Genomic DNA, 16,809 nt, shown 5'->3' on the forward strand with positions numbered 1-16,809 from the left:
AGGCAGCATAGATGTCCCCCAGATTAGGGGCATACTTGCCCCTTAGATTAGGCAGCATATCATAGATGTCCCCCAGATTAGGAGCATACTTGTCCCCCAGATTAGGCAGCATAGATGTCCCCCAGATTAGGCAGCATAGTTGTCCCACAGTCAGCGCGGGCCGGTCAGAGCCAATCAAAGGGCCGTATGTGGCCCGTGGGCCGTACAATGCCTTGGTCTGCCCAAGAGTGTTTCATAACCAAGCATAATTGGGAGAAATGTTGCTGTATCAGCATGGTCCATCTACTCAGACCCATCTGTCATTGGTGGCTGGAAATCCTGGCTGATCCATCCCTGATTCATCTTGACAAACGTCAGTCTCTCCACATTTTTAGTGGACAGACGAGTTCGCCTTGGGGTGACTATGGCCCTGGCCACACTAAACACCTGCTCTGATGGCACACTACTGGCCGTGCAGGACAGCTTTTCCAGGGCAAACTCTGCTAGTTGCGGCCATAAATCGAGTTTGGCTGCCCAGGAGTCCAGCGGATCTTCAACGGTTGTTGGCAGGGTCATGTCGAGGTAAGCCATCACCTGCTGGTTCAGGTCCTGCTCCATGTCCACCTGCTGCTGATGAGTAGCTTCACTATGCGGCTGAAGGAAGCTACTCATCAGCGACTGTAGACTCAGGCTGCTGCTGATTGAGCCGGTACTGCTCCTGCCACCCCGCCCCAGCAGCCGTGGCAGTGGAAGGTGAGCGCAGAGGGCCCCCCGAGTCAGACCTGCGAGTGGATGGACTACATAGAAGCTCTCTGTAGTAGGTCAGTTTGTCCTCCCTCTCAGTGGCTGTAAAAAAGGCCCCCATTCTGGCCGGTAGCGAGGGTCTAATAAGGTGGAGATCCAGAAGTCATCGCACTGACGATTTTGACAATTCGGGGGTCACTACGCAAGTAACTGAGCATGCATCGTGCCATTTGTGCCAGTGACTCACTGGGACTACCTGCCTCCATCTCCACTGCATACTGCCACGGTGTGTCTGGGTCCTCTGTCTCGCCTCCCTCGTAATAACCCTCCAGCTCCTCTGGCTGCTCCTCCTCCTTCTCTCCTGTCCAATGACTAGAAACACCGGCCATCTCATCCACTGTAAACTGTGCTCCGCTCTGCCCCTCATCATCCTCCTCCAGTTCATCCCTCACAGGACTCATGTAGCCTTCTGATGTAGGCGCAACGTCTCCATTGCCGTGACCAGCCATGTTTTCAATAATTTTTTGGAGTAAATGTAGGAGTGGAAATACGTTGTTCATGGCGTAATTTGAGCGACTAACAAAAAATGTGGCTTCCTCAAAGGTCCTCAGCAAACGGCACGTGTCACGTATGAGCTGCCACTCGTTCACATTGAAGTTACAAAGAGGAGTACTCCTATCTGCTTGGATCATCAAAAAATTGGTGATGGCTTTTCTTTGTTTGTATAGTCTGTCCAACATATGGAGGGTGGAATTCCAACGTGTGGCAACGTCACAAATGAGACTATGTTGTAGGATACGTTCTGATGCTGCAGCTCAAGCAAAGTGTGCTTGGCGGTGTACGAGTGGCTGAAGTGCATGCACAGTTTCCTTGCCATTGTCAGGATGTCTTGCAAATGGGGTGAAGACTTGATGAACTTCTTGAAAACCAGACTCAACACGTATGCCATGCAGGGCGAATGGTTCACACTTCCTTGTCGCAGCGCGGCCACGATGTTCTTCCCATTGTCGGTCACCATGGTTCCCATTTCCAGATTTCGTGGAGTAAGCCATACTCGGATTTCTTCACGAATGAACATTAACAGTTCCTCCCCTGTGTGACTCCGTTCGCCAAGGCAAACCATGTGAAGGAAGGCTTGACACCGCTGTGCCCTACACACATGGTACGATGAAGGGCCACCGAGATTTGGACGTGCAGTGGAGGCCGAGGACAGGGGGAAGAGGAGGCGCAGACTGTAAAAGGAACAATTGCCTGGGAGTGAGAGCGTGGAGGAGGAAGCGGTGTGACCTGTCCAAGTTCAACATTGTGACCTGTCCAACAACATTTACCCAGTGGGCCGTAAAAGGACATGTATTGTCCCTGACCGTAGTTACAGCTCCACACGTTGGCGCTGCCGTGCACTTTTGAACACACCGACATGCTCAAGGACTGGCCCACCTTCTTTTGTACAAACTTATGCAGGGCTGGTACTGCCTTTTTCGCAAAGAAATGACGGCTTGGGACTCTCCACCTTGGCTCGGCACAAGCCATCAATTCCCTGAAAGCTGCAGAGTCCACCAGTTGGAAAGGGAGGGACTGCAACACCAGCAACTTGGACAGGAGCACATTCAACTTCTGTGCCATTGGATGAGTGAGTGCATACTGTTGTCTCTTGGACATGGCTTCACCGATCGATTGTTAGCGGGATGACTGACTAAAAGCGGAAGAAGCAATAGCGCAAGAAGGAGGGTTTGACACAATGCTCCCTTCGGCTGAGGTGGTGGAGCCTTGGCTGGATGACGGAGGGAGCGGATGGCCACTGGGTGATGCGGCAGACTGGACCACTACATCGGAGCCACGGTTATCCCAGGCCGCTTTATGGTGGCGAATCATGTGTTCAATTCACTCATCTCTATTGATTTGTATATTTATGGTTGCGGGTCACGTGAGCACTCAGTAGGCACAAGCACTCATGTGACTTGCGACCATGAATATTCAAATCCACTTGCAGAATGGCGTGGTTACTTGCTTGAAGATTGATTTTAGGCTTCTCTTTAGTCATCTCACACTCCTGCTGTCTCTTCTCCACACTGCAGCTCACACTGAGCTCTGCACACAGCACACTAAAAACTCTCACTGAACTAAACTGAATAGCTCCTCCCCCTACACTATATATGGCTTAGCTAAGGGGGCCTCCGATTTGGCAATCTGGGTCACATGGGTACACTGCATCATACCTCCTTACAGATATCTTGTACATTTCTTAAAGGTACAGTGCAACACAATATAAATTAACAGGCAAAGTTCAGAACAATTATTAAAGCATCACCTGACCCTCAGGGCTTATCGTAGGCACCTGAAGCAATGTTTACCTGACAGGACACACTTTGGTACTGGGACACCAAACATTTACCACTTGGTGAAAATGAATTAACCAACTCAGGAAATATGGAGGCATCTCCAACGTGCCCCTTCCACTAACCTTATAGACCCTTTAACATCTTCACAGTAGCTTATCTGACAAACCCACTTGTGTTATCACGTAGACCAATACTCATTTGTGATGTTCCAATTATTATCACCGAAACATATCATAGCAGTTTTTTTTCCAACTAAAAGTCATTTCAAGGGAAGGGTCATGCGTACTGTATTTTGCTGGATATTTTCTGGAGCTGATTTTGCTACCTATTGACTTCAAACTCCTGCTGCGAGTTTAAGCCACAGCAGATTTTCTATAGCGGAATTTCTGCAGCAGATTACAGTGAAGTCACTGAAAAACTTGATTCCAAATCATCCCGTGTGAACGTACTCTTACTCGTAGGACCGCACAGGAATGAGATGTCTCATAGATGGCTTTGCATTCCGTACCGTGTCTGTAGAAAGAATGAACAGGTTAGTTTTTCTGTGGACACGTAAAACGGATTTTCTGTGCCTGAAACATCTGTCACCGAAATTCTGCCGTGTGCATAGCGCAGCACAATCCCGTTCGATTCAACCGGACTGCAGCGAAATTTAGATGTGGACATTCCAAGCGGAATTCCGCACGGAAATTTTGATGTGTGAATATAGCCTAAGGGTTTGTTCACACTGCAGTCAAATCTACAGCAGATCCTGTACAAGTGAAGGCACTCCCAATGTTGCTTAACTGACCCAGTTGTGATTTCCCAGCAGTTACCTCAAACAAAGTCTTCATGTCACCCCTGTTTACAAAAAAAACTCACCTTTGATGTTGCAGAAGCTACCCAAGAGGCACACGCCCAGCAAGAGGAGACCTATGTACATAAACTGTATATGGGCAGCGCTTATATCTGCAGCAGATCGCTAAATAGTGTATAGAAAAGACGATAAGGATAAAGGCTTAATATGCCCCCGGACCACAGTTATAAAATGATGTTCTTTTGTTGAAACACATACGGCATTTGTTATTTGAATTCTAATTGTAATTTTTAATGAATATTTATTTGAATATTAATTATAAACATTGATAATGAATATCTGTATTTTATTTAAAATATACACTAGCTTTTTACTATTTCTCCAAACATTGATGTACAGATCATGTGATGCCAAAAAGTAATGTAGTGACTCAACGTGGAAGCTTGTTGTGCGTATAATAAAATAATATAAATATATATTCCAATAAAAAATAATGATATAAAATTCTAAAAGATGTACCGTATTTTTCGCCGCAAAACTGGGGGAAAAAAGTCGGTGCGTCTTATACGGCAAATACACACCTATCGCGGCGGTCCCTGCGGCCATCAACGGCCGGGACCCGCGGCTAATACAGGACATCGCCGATCGCGGTGATGCCCTGTATTAACCCTTCAGACGCGGCGATCAAAGCTGACCGCCGCGTCTGAAGGGAAAGTGACACTAACCCAGCTGTTCAGTCGGGCTGTTCGGGACCGCCGCGATTTCAACGCGGCGGTCCCGAACAGCCCGACTGAATAGCCGGGTTAGTGCTTACAGGACACCGGGGGGGACCTTACCTGCCTCCTCGGTGTCTTCTCCGTTCAGGGATCCCCTGTATGCCGGCGCTCTCCTTCCTCGTCATCACGTTGTCGCGTACGTGCGTTGGCGTGCGTAACGACGTGATGGCGGCGACGGAGAGCGAGGATACTCGGCCAGCAGCAGAGACGTTCCAGAGCGACGGGGACGCTGCGACAGCGATGGAGCCACATCCAGGGCAGCGGTGACGGGTCCGGAGCGGCGAGCACACGTGAGTATTACCTCCTATGCAGTGGTCTTCAATCTGTGGACCTCCAGATGTTGCAAAACTACAACTCCCAGCATGCCCGGACAGCCACCGGCTGTCCGGGCATGCTGGGAGTTGTAGTTTTGCAACATCTGGAGGTCCGCAGGTTGAAGACCACTATTGGGTTCAAAATCTTAATTTTTTTAGATTTTGCCTCTAAAAATTGGGTGCGTCTTATACGCCGGTGCGTCCTATAGGGCGAAAAATACGGAAATAACTTCATTCATTTATCACTCTTTTGAGGACAGAGATGACATTATATATTGAATAAATAGATGTGCACTTTGACTTTTGGTAACAATATTAGATATATTAAAGACAAGCGACAAAGTTAACTGATTTTCTGGTTTCGTTTTTTACTTAATTTATTCTCCTTAGAAGATTTTAAGCTTCTAATCTGCTTTTCCTATGCAAAGCCTGACTGGTATTTTGTACTTCCAGCAAAGCTTAACTATCAACCACACAAGCATATGAACAAGTGCACTTATTGATACTCACCGGGGAATAGGACATTGTCCCTTTAAGTAAGCCCCTCTGAAAAAGGAGATATAGGTCACATGATTGCTGCTTCCTCTGCCTGACATCATTGCCTGTGCAGCTTTATTACCTACAGGAAGGATGCTGTGCTCTTCTATGGGCCATGGCTGAGTGATGGTGCACTGCAGGCTTTGCAGGTAAGTGCTCAGAGACTGCATCTTGTACATACATTCATTGTTGGAGAAGGCGAGCGGATGTATCTAATAATAACAGGACCGCAGTTCTGCATGGAGCTGACATCTCCGCACAAATGCTGCCATATGGGGCTGGGAAGCAGAAGGCCCTATTGTTAAAGTGTGAGGATAAAAGCTATTTGTCCCCAAATGCTTAGCTGCATACATAATGTATGGAATTAGAAGGCAAGAGATATACGGACAGATACTCATGTCCGGTAAATAAAAATAGCCCCCTTCTAATCTGGGATCAGCGTCAGACGTATGACAGCTTAGTGCTGAGAGGACAGAATGCTTATCAGTATTGTGATTCCTTTGTGATAGTAGAGATCAGTGATAGTGAGAACGCTGTCTATCTATCTTCTATCTATCTATCTATCTATCTATCTACTATCTATCTATCTATCTATCTATCTTCTATCTATCTTCTACCTATCTATCTATCTATCTATCTTCTATCTATCTATCTATCTATCTATCTATCTTCTATCTATCTATCTATCTATCTTCTATCTATCTATCTATCTATCTATCTATCTATCTATCTTCTATATATCTATCTTCTATCTATCTATCTATCTATCTATCTTCTATCTATCTTCTATATATCTTCTATATATCTTCTATCTATCTTCTATCTATCTTCTATTTGTCTATATGTTCAATATTTATTTCTTCTATCTATCTATCTCATATATATCTTTTCTATCTATCTCATATCTATCTATCTATCTATCTATCTATCTATCTTATATTTGTCTATATATTCAATATTTATTTCTTCTATCTATCTCATATCTATCTTTCTTTTCTATCTATCTCATATCTATCTATCTTTTTTTTTTTTCAAAGTAAAATTTTTATTTTCAAAAATAGCATACAAGACAATAAACAGCAAAAGCATCTCACAGGAAGAAGGAAAGACATGAGTGACTCTCTTCGGTGCACTTGTGGGACGGCCAGTCCAAGATCATAGAGGAATGGCCCACTTTATGACAGCGGTCATAATGTAAACAACAGTGCAATTCAGAGATAACATGAAAAAGATCCAACACTATCTATCTATCTTCTATTTGTCTATATATTCAATATTTATTTCTTCTATCTATCTCTATCTATCATCTATCTCATATCTGTCTGTCTGTCTGTCTATCTATCTTTCTCCTATCTATGTATCTATCTACCTTCTGTATCTTTATATATATATATATATATATATATATATATATATATATATATATATATATATACTTCTCAAATTAATAAAGGGAACACTAAGGCCTCTTTCACACTATAAAGTTGCTCCGTTAAAAGACTTGTTATAAACTTCCGTTTAAGTCTATGGGATTTTTTGACCAGTTATAGCCTTTCATGAATAATGGGCGTTATTTGTGACGGAAGAAATAATGGCACATGCACAAATTTTTTTCCATGATGGGAGTAGTAGTTGCGGTGGCTGGGGAGACTACATTAGTGTTTGTACTACAACCACCGTCATGGAACAGACTCTGTTCCATGATGGGGGTTGTAGTACAGGAGCTGAGGGATTGATCGCACCAGGTCTCACTTCTGAGACCCGACATGATTAGAAGTTATTGAACAGGGTAGCGGGTGGCATGCTCCGCTTCCCTGCGATGTATTCTACTTTCATTCTTAAATTCCCTGCCGGGAGCCCTGAATGGCTCCTCAGTACCGGCCATTCAGGGCTCCCAGCAGGCAATCCCTGCGGGATTTTCAAATAGAAGCGCTGTGGTGGGGAAAGATATATAAGGGGGGGAGGGGGTATATGTCTGGCACCCGCAGCGCTTCTATATATCTTGCCCCCTGCTGCACTTTATAAGTCTTGCCCCCCGCAGAGCATTTATATAGGTATCGTCCCCTGCTGGAGGTCATTTTGCAGGGCTCTGGCAGTGCTCATCCTGTTCCTCTTTGCACAAAGGCGGAGGTAGCAGTCCTGCTGCTGGGTTGTTGCCCTTCTACGGCCTCCTCCACCAGACTCCTGATGTACTGACCTGTCTCCCAGTAGCACCTCCATGCTCTGGACACTACGCTGACAGACACAGCAAACCTTCTTGCCACAGCTCGCATTGATGTGCCATTCTGGATTAGTTGCACTATCTGAGCCACTTGTGTGGATTGTAGACTCCGTATCATGCTACCACTAGAGTGAAAGCACCGCCAGCATTCAAAAGTGACCAAAACATCAGTCAGGAAGCATAGGAACTGAGAAGTGGTCTGTGACCACCTGCAGAACCACTCCTTTATTGGGGTGTTTTGCTAATTGACTATAATTTCCACCTGTTGTCTGTTCCATTTTCACAACAGCATGTGAAATTGATTGTCAATCAGTGTTGCTTCCTGAGTGGACAGTGTGATTTCACAGAAGTGTCATTGACTTGGAGTTACATTGTGTTGTTTAAGTTCCCTTTAGTTTTTTAAGCAGTGTATGTAAAACTTTCAATGGGGCGACACTTCCTTACATTTTTCCATCTATCTCTAACCTTATATATTGTTTAAACTTATAAAGTGTTTTTTTTCCCAGGATAACACTTTTAGTCAGCCTTATTACTTACAAAGTGCAGGAACTCTGTTTCCATGCGTTCCTTCAGGACTTGAGCCCTGGTAGCCACCATATGTGTCTGGAAGGGACAGTAGTATCTGGGCTTATACCCAGCCACAATGGTTCAGTGCTCTGGGATCCTTTACAAATCTACTATTGCCACTGCAATGTTTACATAAAAAAGAAGAGGTCGGATATATATATATATATTTTTTTTTATAAAAAGCAAAAATCACAGTAGTGATAACCTGAGATTTGCTGCATTTACTCTTAATCAGTTCTTAGAACTTCTCCTATGATAAACCACAATTGCAATCTTTATCTTTTGCAGTTTCCTCATTGAAGTCAATATAGGAAATTGGGATGAAAAGGCACCCGATCTGGATAACACCATGCTTTTCAATGGCACTGTAAATGAGTATAGTGCAGTGGTCTCCAAACAGTAGACCTCCAGATGTTGCAAAACTACAACTCCCAGCATTTCCGGGCGTGCAACATCTGGAGGTCACAGTTTGGAGAGCACTGGTATAGTATTAGCGTGTCAGTTTCTCAATCCTGTTTTATACTTCACAGCGCAGTCCATCGTGATATGGGATCACTGGTCATGGCAATGCTGCCGCTCCGCAGGACAGTCTGATGCATGTCAGTATTTTCTGCTTAACCACCAACAATCGGGATTAGGAAACAACACTTCGGTTCACCCAGAAGAAAGGTAGTCTTTCTCTCTAGATATTTAAGATATTTCTATCTTAAAAGGGTACTCCGCCCTTAGACATATTATCCTCTATCCAAAGGATAGGGGATAAGATTTCTAATCGCTGGGGCCCCGCCGCTGGGTACCCTGCGATCTCCCTGCTACACCCGGTGTTCGTTTAGAGAACCAGAGGCTCGTGACCTCACTGCCGCGCCCCTCTCGTAATGTCAGGGTCACGCCCCTCAATGCAAGTCTATAAGAGGGGGCGTGACAGCCGTCATGCCCCCTCCCATAGACTTGCATTGAGGGGGTGTGGCCATGATGTCACAGGTGGGCGTGACTGTGACATCACGAGCCTCTGCCACGCATTGCCAGTCATCCGACACAGTGCAAAGTTTGCTCAGTGCACCGGATATCTGGGTGCCACAGAAGAGATCGTAGGGGTCCCCAGCGGCGGGACCCCGGTGATCAGACATCTTATCCCCTATCCTTTGGATAGGGGATAAGATGTCTAGGGGCAGAGTACCCCTTTAAAGCCATGTTTGTACACCATTTTTTGAGCCACATTTTGAGCTGTAAAAAATTACCAAAAACAAAAGATGGTTGAGAAAACTGCCCGTGAACCAAAATGGGTATATGGCATGGCTGTATAGGGCTTTAAGGCATTCCCCTTGGTGACTAGAGCCCAGTATAATACGGCCCATTTATCGCCAGGTTCTGACATAGTTTTCCAGTAGGCATTTGGACAAGCATTATGCACCAAATATGCACTAGAGAATATGTGCAGTGCACAGCCATTGTTTTCAATGTGAATACGTTCATATTGTGAATTTCAGCATTTTTTTATTTATTTATTGTTTCATCAAATATGCTGGAATGAGTTTTTCAGGAGCATACATCAGAATTACAGGAGAGAGATGGAAAAATGTGGTCCAAAGTATCAGAGTACACAGCAGAAATCCAAGACTACCCGCAGAATTTCAGCCACATATTGCGAGGCATATTTTCCCCTTCACACAGAGTGGGAACTACATGTGAATGCGCCCGTTCATTGATCTCATCTTACAGAAATCAATGCTGTAGGAGCTCACAGATTCTAGGGCTGCCAAAGGTGGAGGGCTTGCTTTTGTCCAGAACCCTACAACAACGCAACAATATTAAGAATAAAACACGATAGTTGAGAAGAATGAAGCACTCACCCCATATGTCTTCCAAACAATACGGAATCACCGTATAATCAATCTTGGGGGAGCAGGAGAGAAAATGACAAACAAGAGGCGGGGAAGTCTGAAAGGAAGGCTACAATGGTTTCACACCCGAATGGCGCTACATACAAACTTGGACCAGATGAAGCATCATTCAAGTGTGAAACAATTGTAGCCCTCGGCTCCTTTCAGACTCCTTCGCCTCCTGTTTGTCATTTTCTCCCCTGCATAGATTCCGCTAAACTAAAGGATCGTTTGGAAAACATATTTGGTGAGTGCTCCATTCTTTTCACCTATCGTGTTTTGTACATTACGGACAGCTATTTATGTCATGTATAGCACCACCGATTCCGGCTAATGTATTGCCTAGCATAGTGTTTTTTGAGTGTTTAAAGGGGTACTTCGCTGCCCCATCGTTTGGGAATTTTTTTCCCAAATGCTTGGGGTGGGCGGTGGGGGTCATGACATCACACCACACCCCTTCAATGCGAGTCTATGGGAGGGGGCGTGGCGACCTCCCATAGACTTGCATTGAGGTGGCGTGGTGTGACAACACGAGGGGGTGTGGTCGTGACATCATGACCCCCTCTGCCGGCACCCAGTGTTCTAAACGAACGCTGGGTGCTGCACAGAGATTGCGGGGGTCCCAGCTGCAGGACCCCCGTGATCGGGGATAAGAGACCAGCAGTGCCGGAGTGACTTTCTTTGTGTTAGAAATATCAAGAATAAGGTTAAAGGAAAGATGGCCCCCTAGTCTTCAAAAGCCTGGCAGCACCAAATGGTATTTTATGACTCCTGTGGTAGGCTTCCTTTTACTTTAATTCTTCTGAAGAACTAAAGGAAACACCAGATTATCGAACAGTCATTCTAATAAAATGTCAAAGGAACAGCCATCTTGGCAACTTGCGGAAGTTATAAGTAATGACTATGCTGACCTTGGACTTCTTTGGTGTTCTTCTTCTCAAAGTCCAGACTACTCATTTCTTATATGGGGATAATGTATTTCACGTGCTTGGCTTCATTATCTTCCAATAATTATTTCCAAGATTTCTTTCTCAGGGTCACCAAGATGTTTTATCTAAGGCTGGAATGTGTGGCAGGAATTCCAAAAGAAAAGATGTATATATAACAAACAACACTAATATACAATGAAAAGTACAGTACAGTCTGGAAGAGCTTTGTTTACATGAGGATATTTAATAATGTAAATCTTGTTTCATTATAGAAGCCAACATGGTTAATACTGGAGAGATAAATGGTTCCAGCAACCTGATGGATTTCCTTGATGAACCTATTCCAGATGTTGGGACATATGAGGATTTCCACACCATTGACTGGTTAAGGGAGAAGTCACGGGATACAGATAGACATAGAAAGGTAAGAATGCTACTTATTGGATCAGAACAGCTCCATAACAGTAGGGAGTTCCTGGTATGTAGTGGTTAGTACCCTAGCAAGTAATCCAGGGTAGCTGGTAAACAATCATGGGTGTTCAAGCTTTATACATGTGAAGGTTAGCTCATCTGGCGTGATCCCACAGAAGAGCTTCTATAGAACAAAAAAAAATTGTCCCCTTTATATATAATGTGGTTGATGGGGTTAGCTTGGGAAGAGATGACCTTTCAGAATATTAAAGGACATCTGTAGTGCAATATAAGTTATAGCGCTGGGGCCCCCCGGGATCTCCTGGACAGGCCAAAGCAGTATGCTGGAAAGGGAGCGTTCCGTCCCCGCATGATGCAGAAGCCGACACGATCCCTCCATGTACCCCATAGAGATACATGGAGGAGGCGTGTCTGCCGCGGCTTTCTGCTGGGGACCAAACTTCACTTTCTGCAGACTGCTGCGGCCCCGTCCAGGAGATCTCGGGGGCCCCAGCGCTCGGACCCCCCACGATCTATAACTTATCCCCTATCCTTTGGAAAGGGGATAAGTTATTTTGCGCTGGAATACTCCTTTTAGCAGGTGGTTTCAATGGTATGACTGATCAGTTTATATATCAATACATATAACTGGTGGTATTTCCCATCTCTATGGAACTACCAGTTATATGCAATGGTAGAAAGAAGTCATTTGTAAGGGTGCATTCTCACCACGTTTTTGCAATACAGTTCCCGTATCAGGTTTTTGATCAAAAACGGATTCCTCAAAACCTGACTAAACTGTATCAAAACGTGTGTACAAATTTCAACCCGTATACAGTTAAAAAACGTATACGGTTTGAAAAATGATGTCCGGTTGCATCAGTTTTTTAAGAAAAAAACATATACGTTTTTAACTTTTCACTCCATTTGGAATAAAGTTTCACTTATTTGATTGAAACTCCAAGAAAAAAAAACTGTGCAAAGTCAAAAACCGTATGGGGAAAACCGGATGGAACCATACGCACATACGGTTCTGTACGGTCCCCATTGACTCTCATGTTAAAAAAAAAAACTTATACGGTTTAATACTGTTTTTCACCCGGACCAAAAACCGTGGTAGACTACTGTTTTGGATACGGGGAAAAAAAACTGACAAAACCGGACAGGATGCAAAACGGACACAACCTGATGTATCTTTTGGCATACAGTTTTCAATGGAGAGTCAATGCATACGGTTTTCAATACGGTTCCATATGGTTTTCACATTGAAAACGTATACGGGAACTGTATTGCAAAAACGTGGTGTGAATGCACCCTAAGACTGATAAGGGCAGAGTGTTTCATTCCTCTACAGGACAGTGGCACAACCTGAGAAGATCTCGTCTCATAATAAGCATTGCTAACGGGGTATTCCTGCTTTATACATCTTATCCCCTATCCAAAGGTAGGGGACTTTGGGCATTCTGTGCCTGGTGCTGCCTACGAGAGAAGGATGTGACATCACAGCCACGCCCCCACATGACGTCACGGCCATGCCTCCTCCATTCATGTCTATGGGAGGGGGCGTGACGCTCCCTCCCATAGACATGAATTGAGGGGGCATGGCCGTGATGTCACGTCCTTGTCTCGGAGGCAGCGCCCGGCACAGAATGCTGGGGGCTGCTCCAAGATCACGGGGGTCCCCAGTGGAGGGACCCCTGCAATCATACATCTTATCCCCTATCCTTTGGATAGGAGATAAGATGTATGAAGCCCAGAATACCCCTTTAAAGTCTACCTGTCCCAGCAATGTGTGAAAAGATTTGATTGGCGGCGATCTGAGTGTTCAGACCTCCCCTGATCAGGAGAATGAGCCAGGAGAAGTCAATGATGCCGAGCACTCCTCTTCCTGCTCTGTTCCACGCAATCGAGACGCGCTCCATAGACCTACATTGAAAGATGGTCTTGATCATGTGACACAGAGCCGGGAGAGAACGCGCTGAGCACACACTTCTCCCAGCTTGTTCTCGTGATCAGTGGAGGTCAAAAGTTTTTTTAACCCCTTAAGGACCAAGGACGTACCGGTACGTCCTTGGTCCTGCTCTTCTGATATAACGCGGGGTTACACAGTAACCCCGCGTCATATCATGGCGGGCCCGGCGACATAGTGAAGCCGGGACCCGCCTCTAATAGCGGCGCCGCGCGCTATTAACCCTTTAGCCGCGCGCTCAGAGCTGAGCCGCGCGGCTAAAAGTGAAAGTGAAAGTTCCCGGCTAGCTCAGTCGGGCTGTTCGGGATAGCTGCGGCTAATCGCGGCATCCCGAACAGCTGACAGGACAGCGGGAGGGCCCCTTCCTGCCTCCTCGCTGTCCGATCGCCGAATGACTGCTCAGTGCCTGAGATCCAGGCATGAGCAGTCATGCGGCAGAATCGTTGATCACTGGTTTCTTATGAGAAACCAGTGATCAACATAGAAGATCAGTGTGTGCAGTGTTATAGGTCCCTATGGGACCTATAACACTGCAAAAAAAAAGTGAAAAAAAAAAGTGAATAAAGATCATTTAACTCCTCCCCTATTAAAAGTTTGAATCACCCCCCTTTTCCAATAAAAAAAAAAACACAGTGTAAATAAAAATAAAAATAAACATATGTGGTATCACCGCGTGCGGAAATGTCCGAATTATAAAAATATATCATTAATTAAACCGCTCGGTCAATGGCGTGTGCGCAAAAAAATTCCAAAGTCCAAAATAGTGCATTTTTGGTCACTTTTTATATCATTTAAAAATGAATAAAAAGTGATCAATAAGTCCTATCAATGCAAAAATGGTACCGTTAAAAACTTCAGATCACGGCGCAAAAAATGAGCCCTCATACCACCCCATACACAGAAAAATAAAAAAGTTATAGGGGTCAGAAGATGACAATTTTAAACGTATTAATTTTCCTGCATGTAGTTATGATTTTTTCCAGAAGTCCGACAAAATCAAACCTATATAAGTAGGGTATCATTTTAATTGTATGGACCTACAGAATACATATCAGGTGTCATTTTTACCGAAAAATGTACTACGTAGAAACGGAAGCCCCCAAAAGTTACAAAACAGCGTTTTTTTAAAAATTTTGTCGCACAATGATTTTTTTTCCCGCTTCACCATAGATTTTTGGGCAAAATGACTGACGTCATTACAAAGTAGAATTGGTGGCGCAAAAAATAAGCCATCATATGGATTTTTAGGTGTAAATTTGAAAGAGTTATGATTTTTTAAAGGCAAGGAGCAAAAAACGAAAATGCAAAAACGGAAAAACCTCCGGTCCTTAAGGGGTTAAGTGACAGGTACAATTACCTGATGGTTATAATTAGACCAGACCTTCACAGGTTGTGCAGCAGAGGAATAAAACACTGTGCCCTTATCAGTCTGCTCAATGCATACATATTTATTAATCTTCCATTCATTCCATTACATTCACCCTAGTGGTAACAACCAGCATTGCAGGTAATTGCTGAGTTTTCCTGTGAGATCTGCAAACTCAAAAAAGTTACAGTAATGTTTCTACAACATCTGTTTTTTTTTTTATGACGCCAAGGATTGGCTTGATATAGGTCATATGTGGGCAATACGTTGCTGTAAGAAAATAAATGATTTTACTTGATCTCTGGTTCCCTTGGATTGTTGTACAGACAGCATGGATGGGAGTTGCCCCAAGCTCAGCAGAGGAGAATAAACAATTGCTGAATCATTTGTATGGCCAACTGGTTCTGTCATTTCTCAGCTGTACATACACGATTAGGCTAGGACTCCACTGAGATTTTTGCGATTTTTTTGGCATAAAAACGCTTGAAAAAATGCCAGAAAAACTGCCACAGTTTTTTCCTGCATTTTGGCGTTTTTCTGGCGTTTTTTCTTGCGTTTTTACCTTTGTGTGGAATTTGCCTTTTTTGGCCCCTTTGGTGCTTTTTTTTTTTCACAAAATAGTTGGGTACCAAAAAAAAAAAAAGGATGCAGTAGGGATGTAAAAATGTATTGAACTAAATGTTAATTTTTTCTAACAAAATGTTAATAATTTTTTTTATAAAGTACGTGTGTGTTTAACTTTTTTTTCTCTTTTTTTTTTTTTACATTTTTTATGTAGTACTACTACTCCCAGCATGGAACACACTGCTCCATGATGGGAGTAGTAGTACCTGTACTAATAGACATATCGCCCCGGGTGCCAGTCCTGACACCCGATGCGATCGTCCATTATATAGCAGAGAAGCGGAGCGGCTCTATACATCTCTCACATCTCTGCACTATACTCCTGCCAGTGATGCGAATAGAACATCATTCATATTTTCCGCCCACAGCTGTGATTGGCCGGATGGTTGCAGCCAATCACAGCTCTGAGGAAAATATGAATGAGTGAGTGGCCGGAGTATAGTGCAGAGCAGGGATGCGAACGATGTATACAGCCACTCCATCTCTGCTATAGACAGGACGGACACAGCAAGTGTCAGTGGTGATACCCACTGTGATCTGTTCTTACCTGCAAGTACTACTACTCCCAACATGGAGTACACTCTGCTCCATGCTGGGAGCTGTAGTACCTGCATTAATAGACAGATCGCAGCGAGTGTAACTTCTGACACGTGTTGCGATCTGGCTATTAATGCAGGTACTACAGCTCCCAGCATGGAGCAGAGTGTGCTCCATGTTGAGAGTAGTAGCACTTGTAGTTAAGGAAAGATCACAGCGGGTATCACTACTGACACCCGCTGTGATCCTCCTGTATAATGTATGGATGCAGCTGCCGCTCTTCTCTGGTCCCCTGCAGTGCCATATATATACACATATTCCTAGAGCTGTGATAGGCTGGAACCATCTGGCCAATCACAGATCTCTGCGGGAAATATGAATAGGTGTATATATAAATCAAGGCAGGGGACCAAAGAAGAGCAGCCGCCACATCTATACATTATACAGGAGGATCGCAATGGGCGATCTGTCTATAAGTACATGTACTACTACTCCCATCATTGAACAGTGTGTTCCATGCTGGGAGTAGTAGTACTACCTAAAAAAAAAATTTAAAAAGTGAAAAACCCACACACACACTACATTTTTATTATTGTCGGCTACATTTTTAGTGCTTTACCCGCTCACATAAATTGATCCCTGTTTAAAAATTAATAAACATTTCGTAATAAAAAAAAGATAAATTTTGCTAGATACAATTTTTTCCATCACTACTGTATCTTTTTTATTATTTTTTTTTAATGGTACCCTACGAAATTTTAATAAAAAAGGTATCTCCAAGTCCAAAAAAGAATAAAAATGCCACGATTTCAGGGCAAAA

The 16,809-nt window shown here is 44.1% G+C and overlaps 1 protein-coding gene across 2 annotated transcripts in view; it reads left to right on the forward strand.

Annotated features, from left to right (window-relative positions):
- Window positions 1-5,515: 5,515 nt before the first annotated feature.
- CLCN4 (chloride voltage-gated channel 4) overlaps window positions 5,516-16,809 on the forward strand; it is an 81,026-nt gene continuing 69,732 nt past the window's right edge. Inside the window, exons 1-3 of one of the 2 annotated variants that reach the window (XM_056558886.1) lie at window positions 5,516-5,634; window positions 8,804-8,942; window positions 11,355-11,506. In XM_056558886.1, the coding sequence (XP_056414861.1) occupies window positions 11,363-11,506 (144 nt within the window). In that variant the 5' untranslated portion in view covers window positions 5,516-5,634; window positions 8,804-8,942; window positions 11,355-11,362. The remainder of the gene's footprint in view (window positions 5,635-8,803; window positions 8,943-11,354; window positions 11,507-16,809) is intronic. The other variant, XM_056558885.1, reaches the window with a different exon arrangement.

Source organism: Hyla sarda, chromosome 2, assembly GCF_029499605.1.
Source record: "Hyla sarda isolate aHylSar1 chromosome 2, aHylSar1.hap1, whole genome shotgun sequence".
Taxonomy (NCBI): domain Eukaryota; kingdom Metazoa; phylum Chordata; class Amphibia; order Anura; family Hylidae; genus Hyla; species Hyla sarda.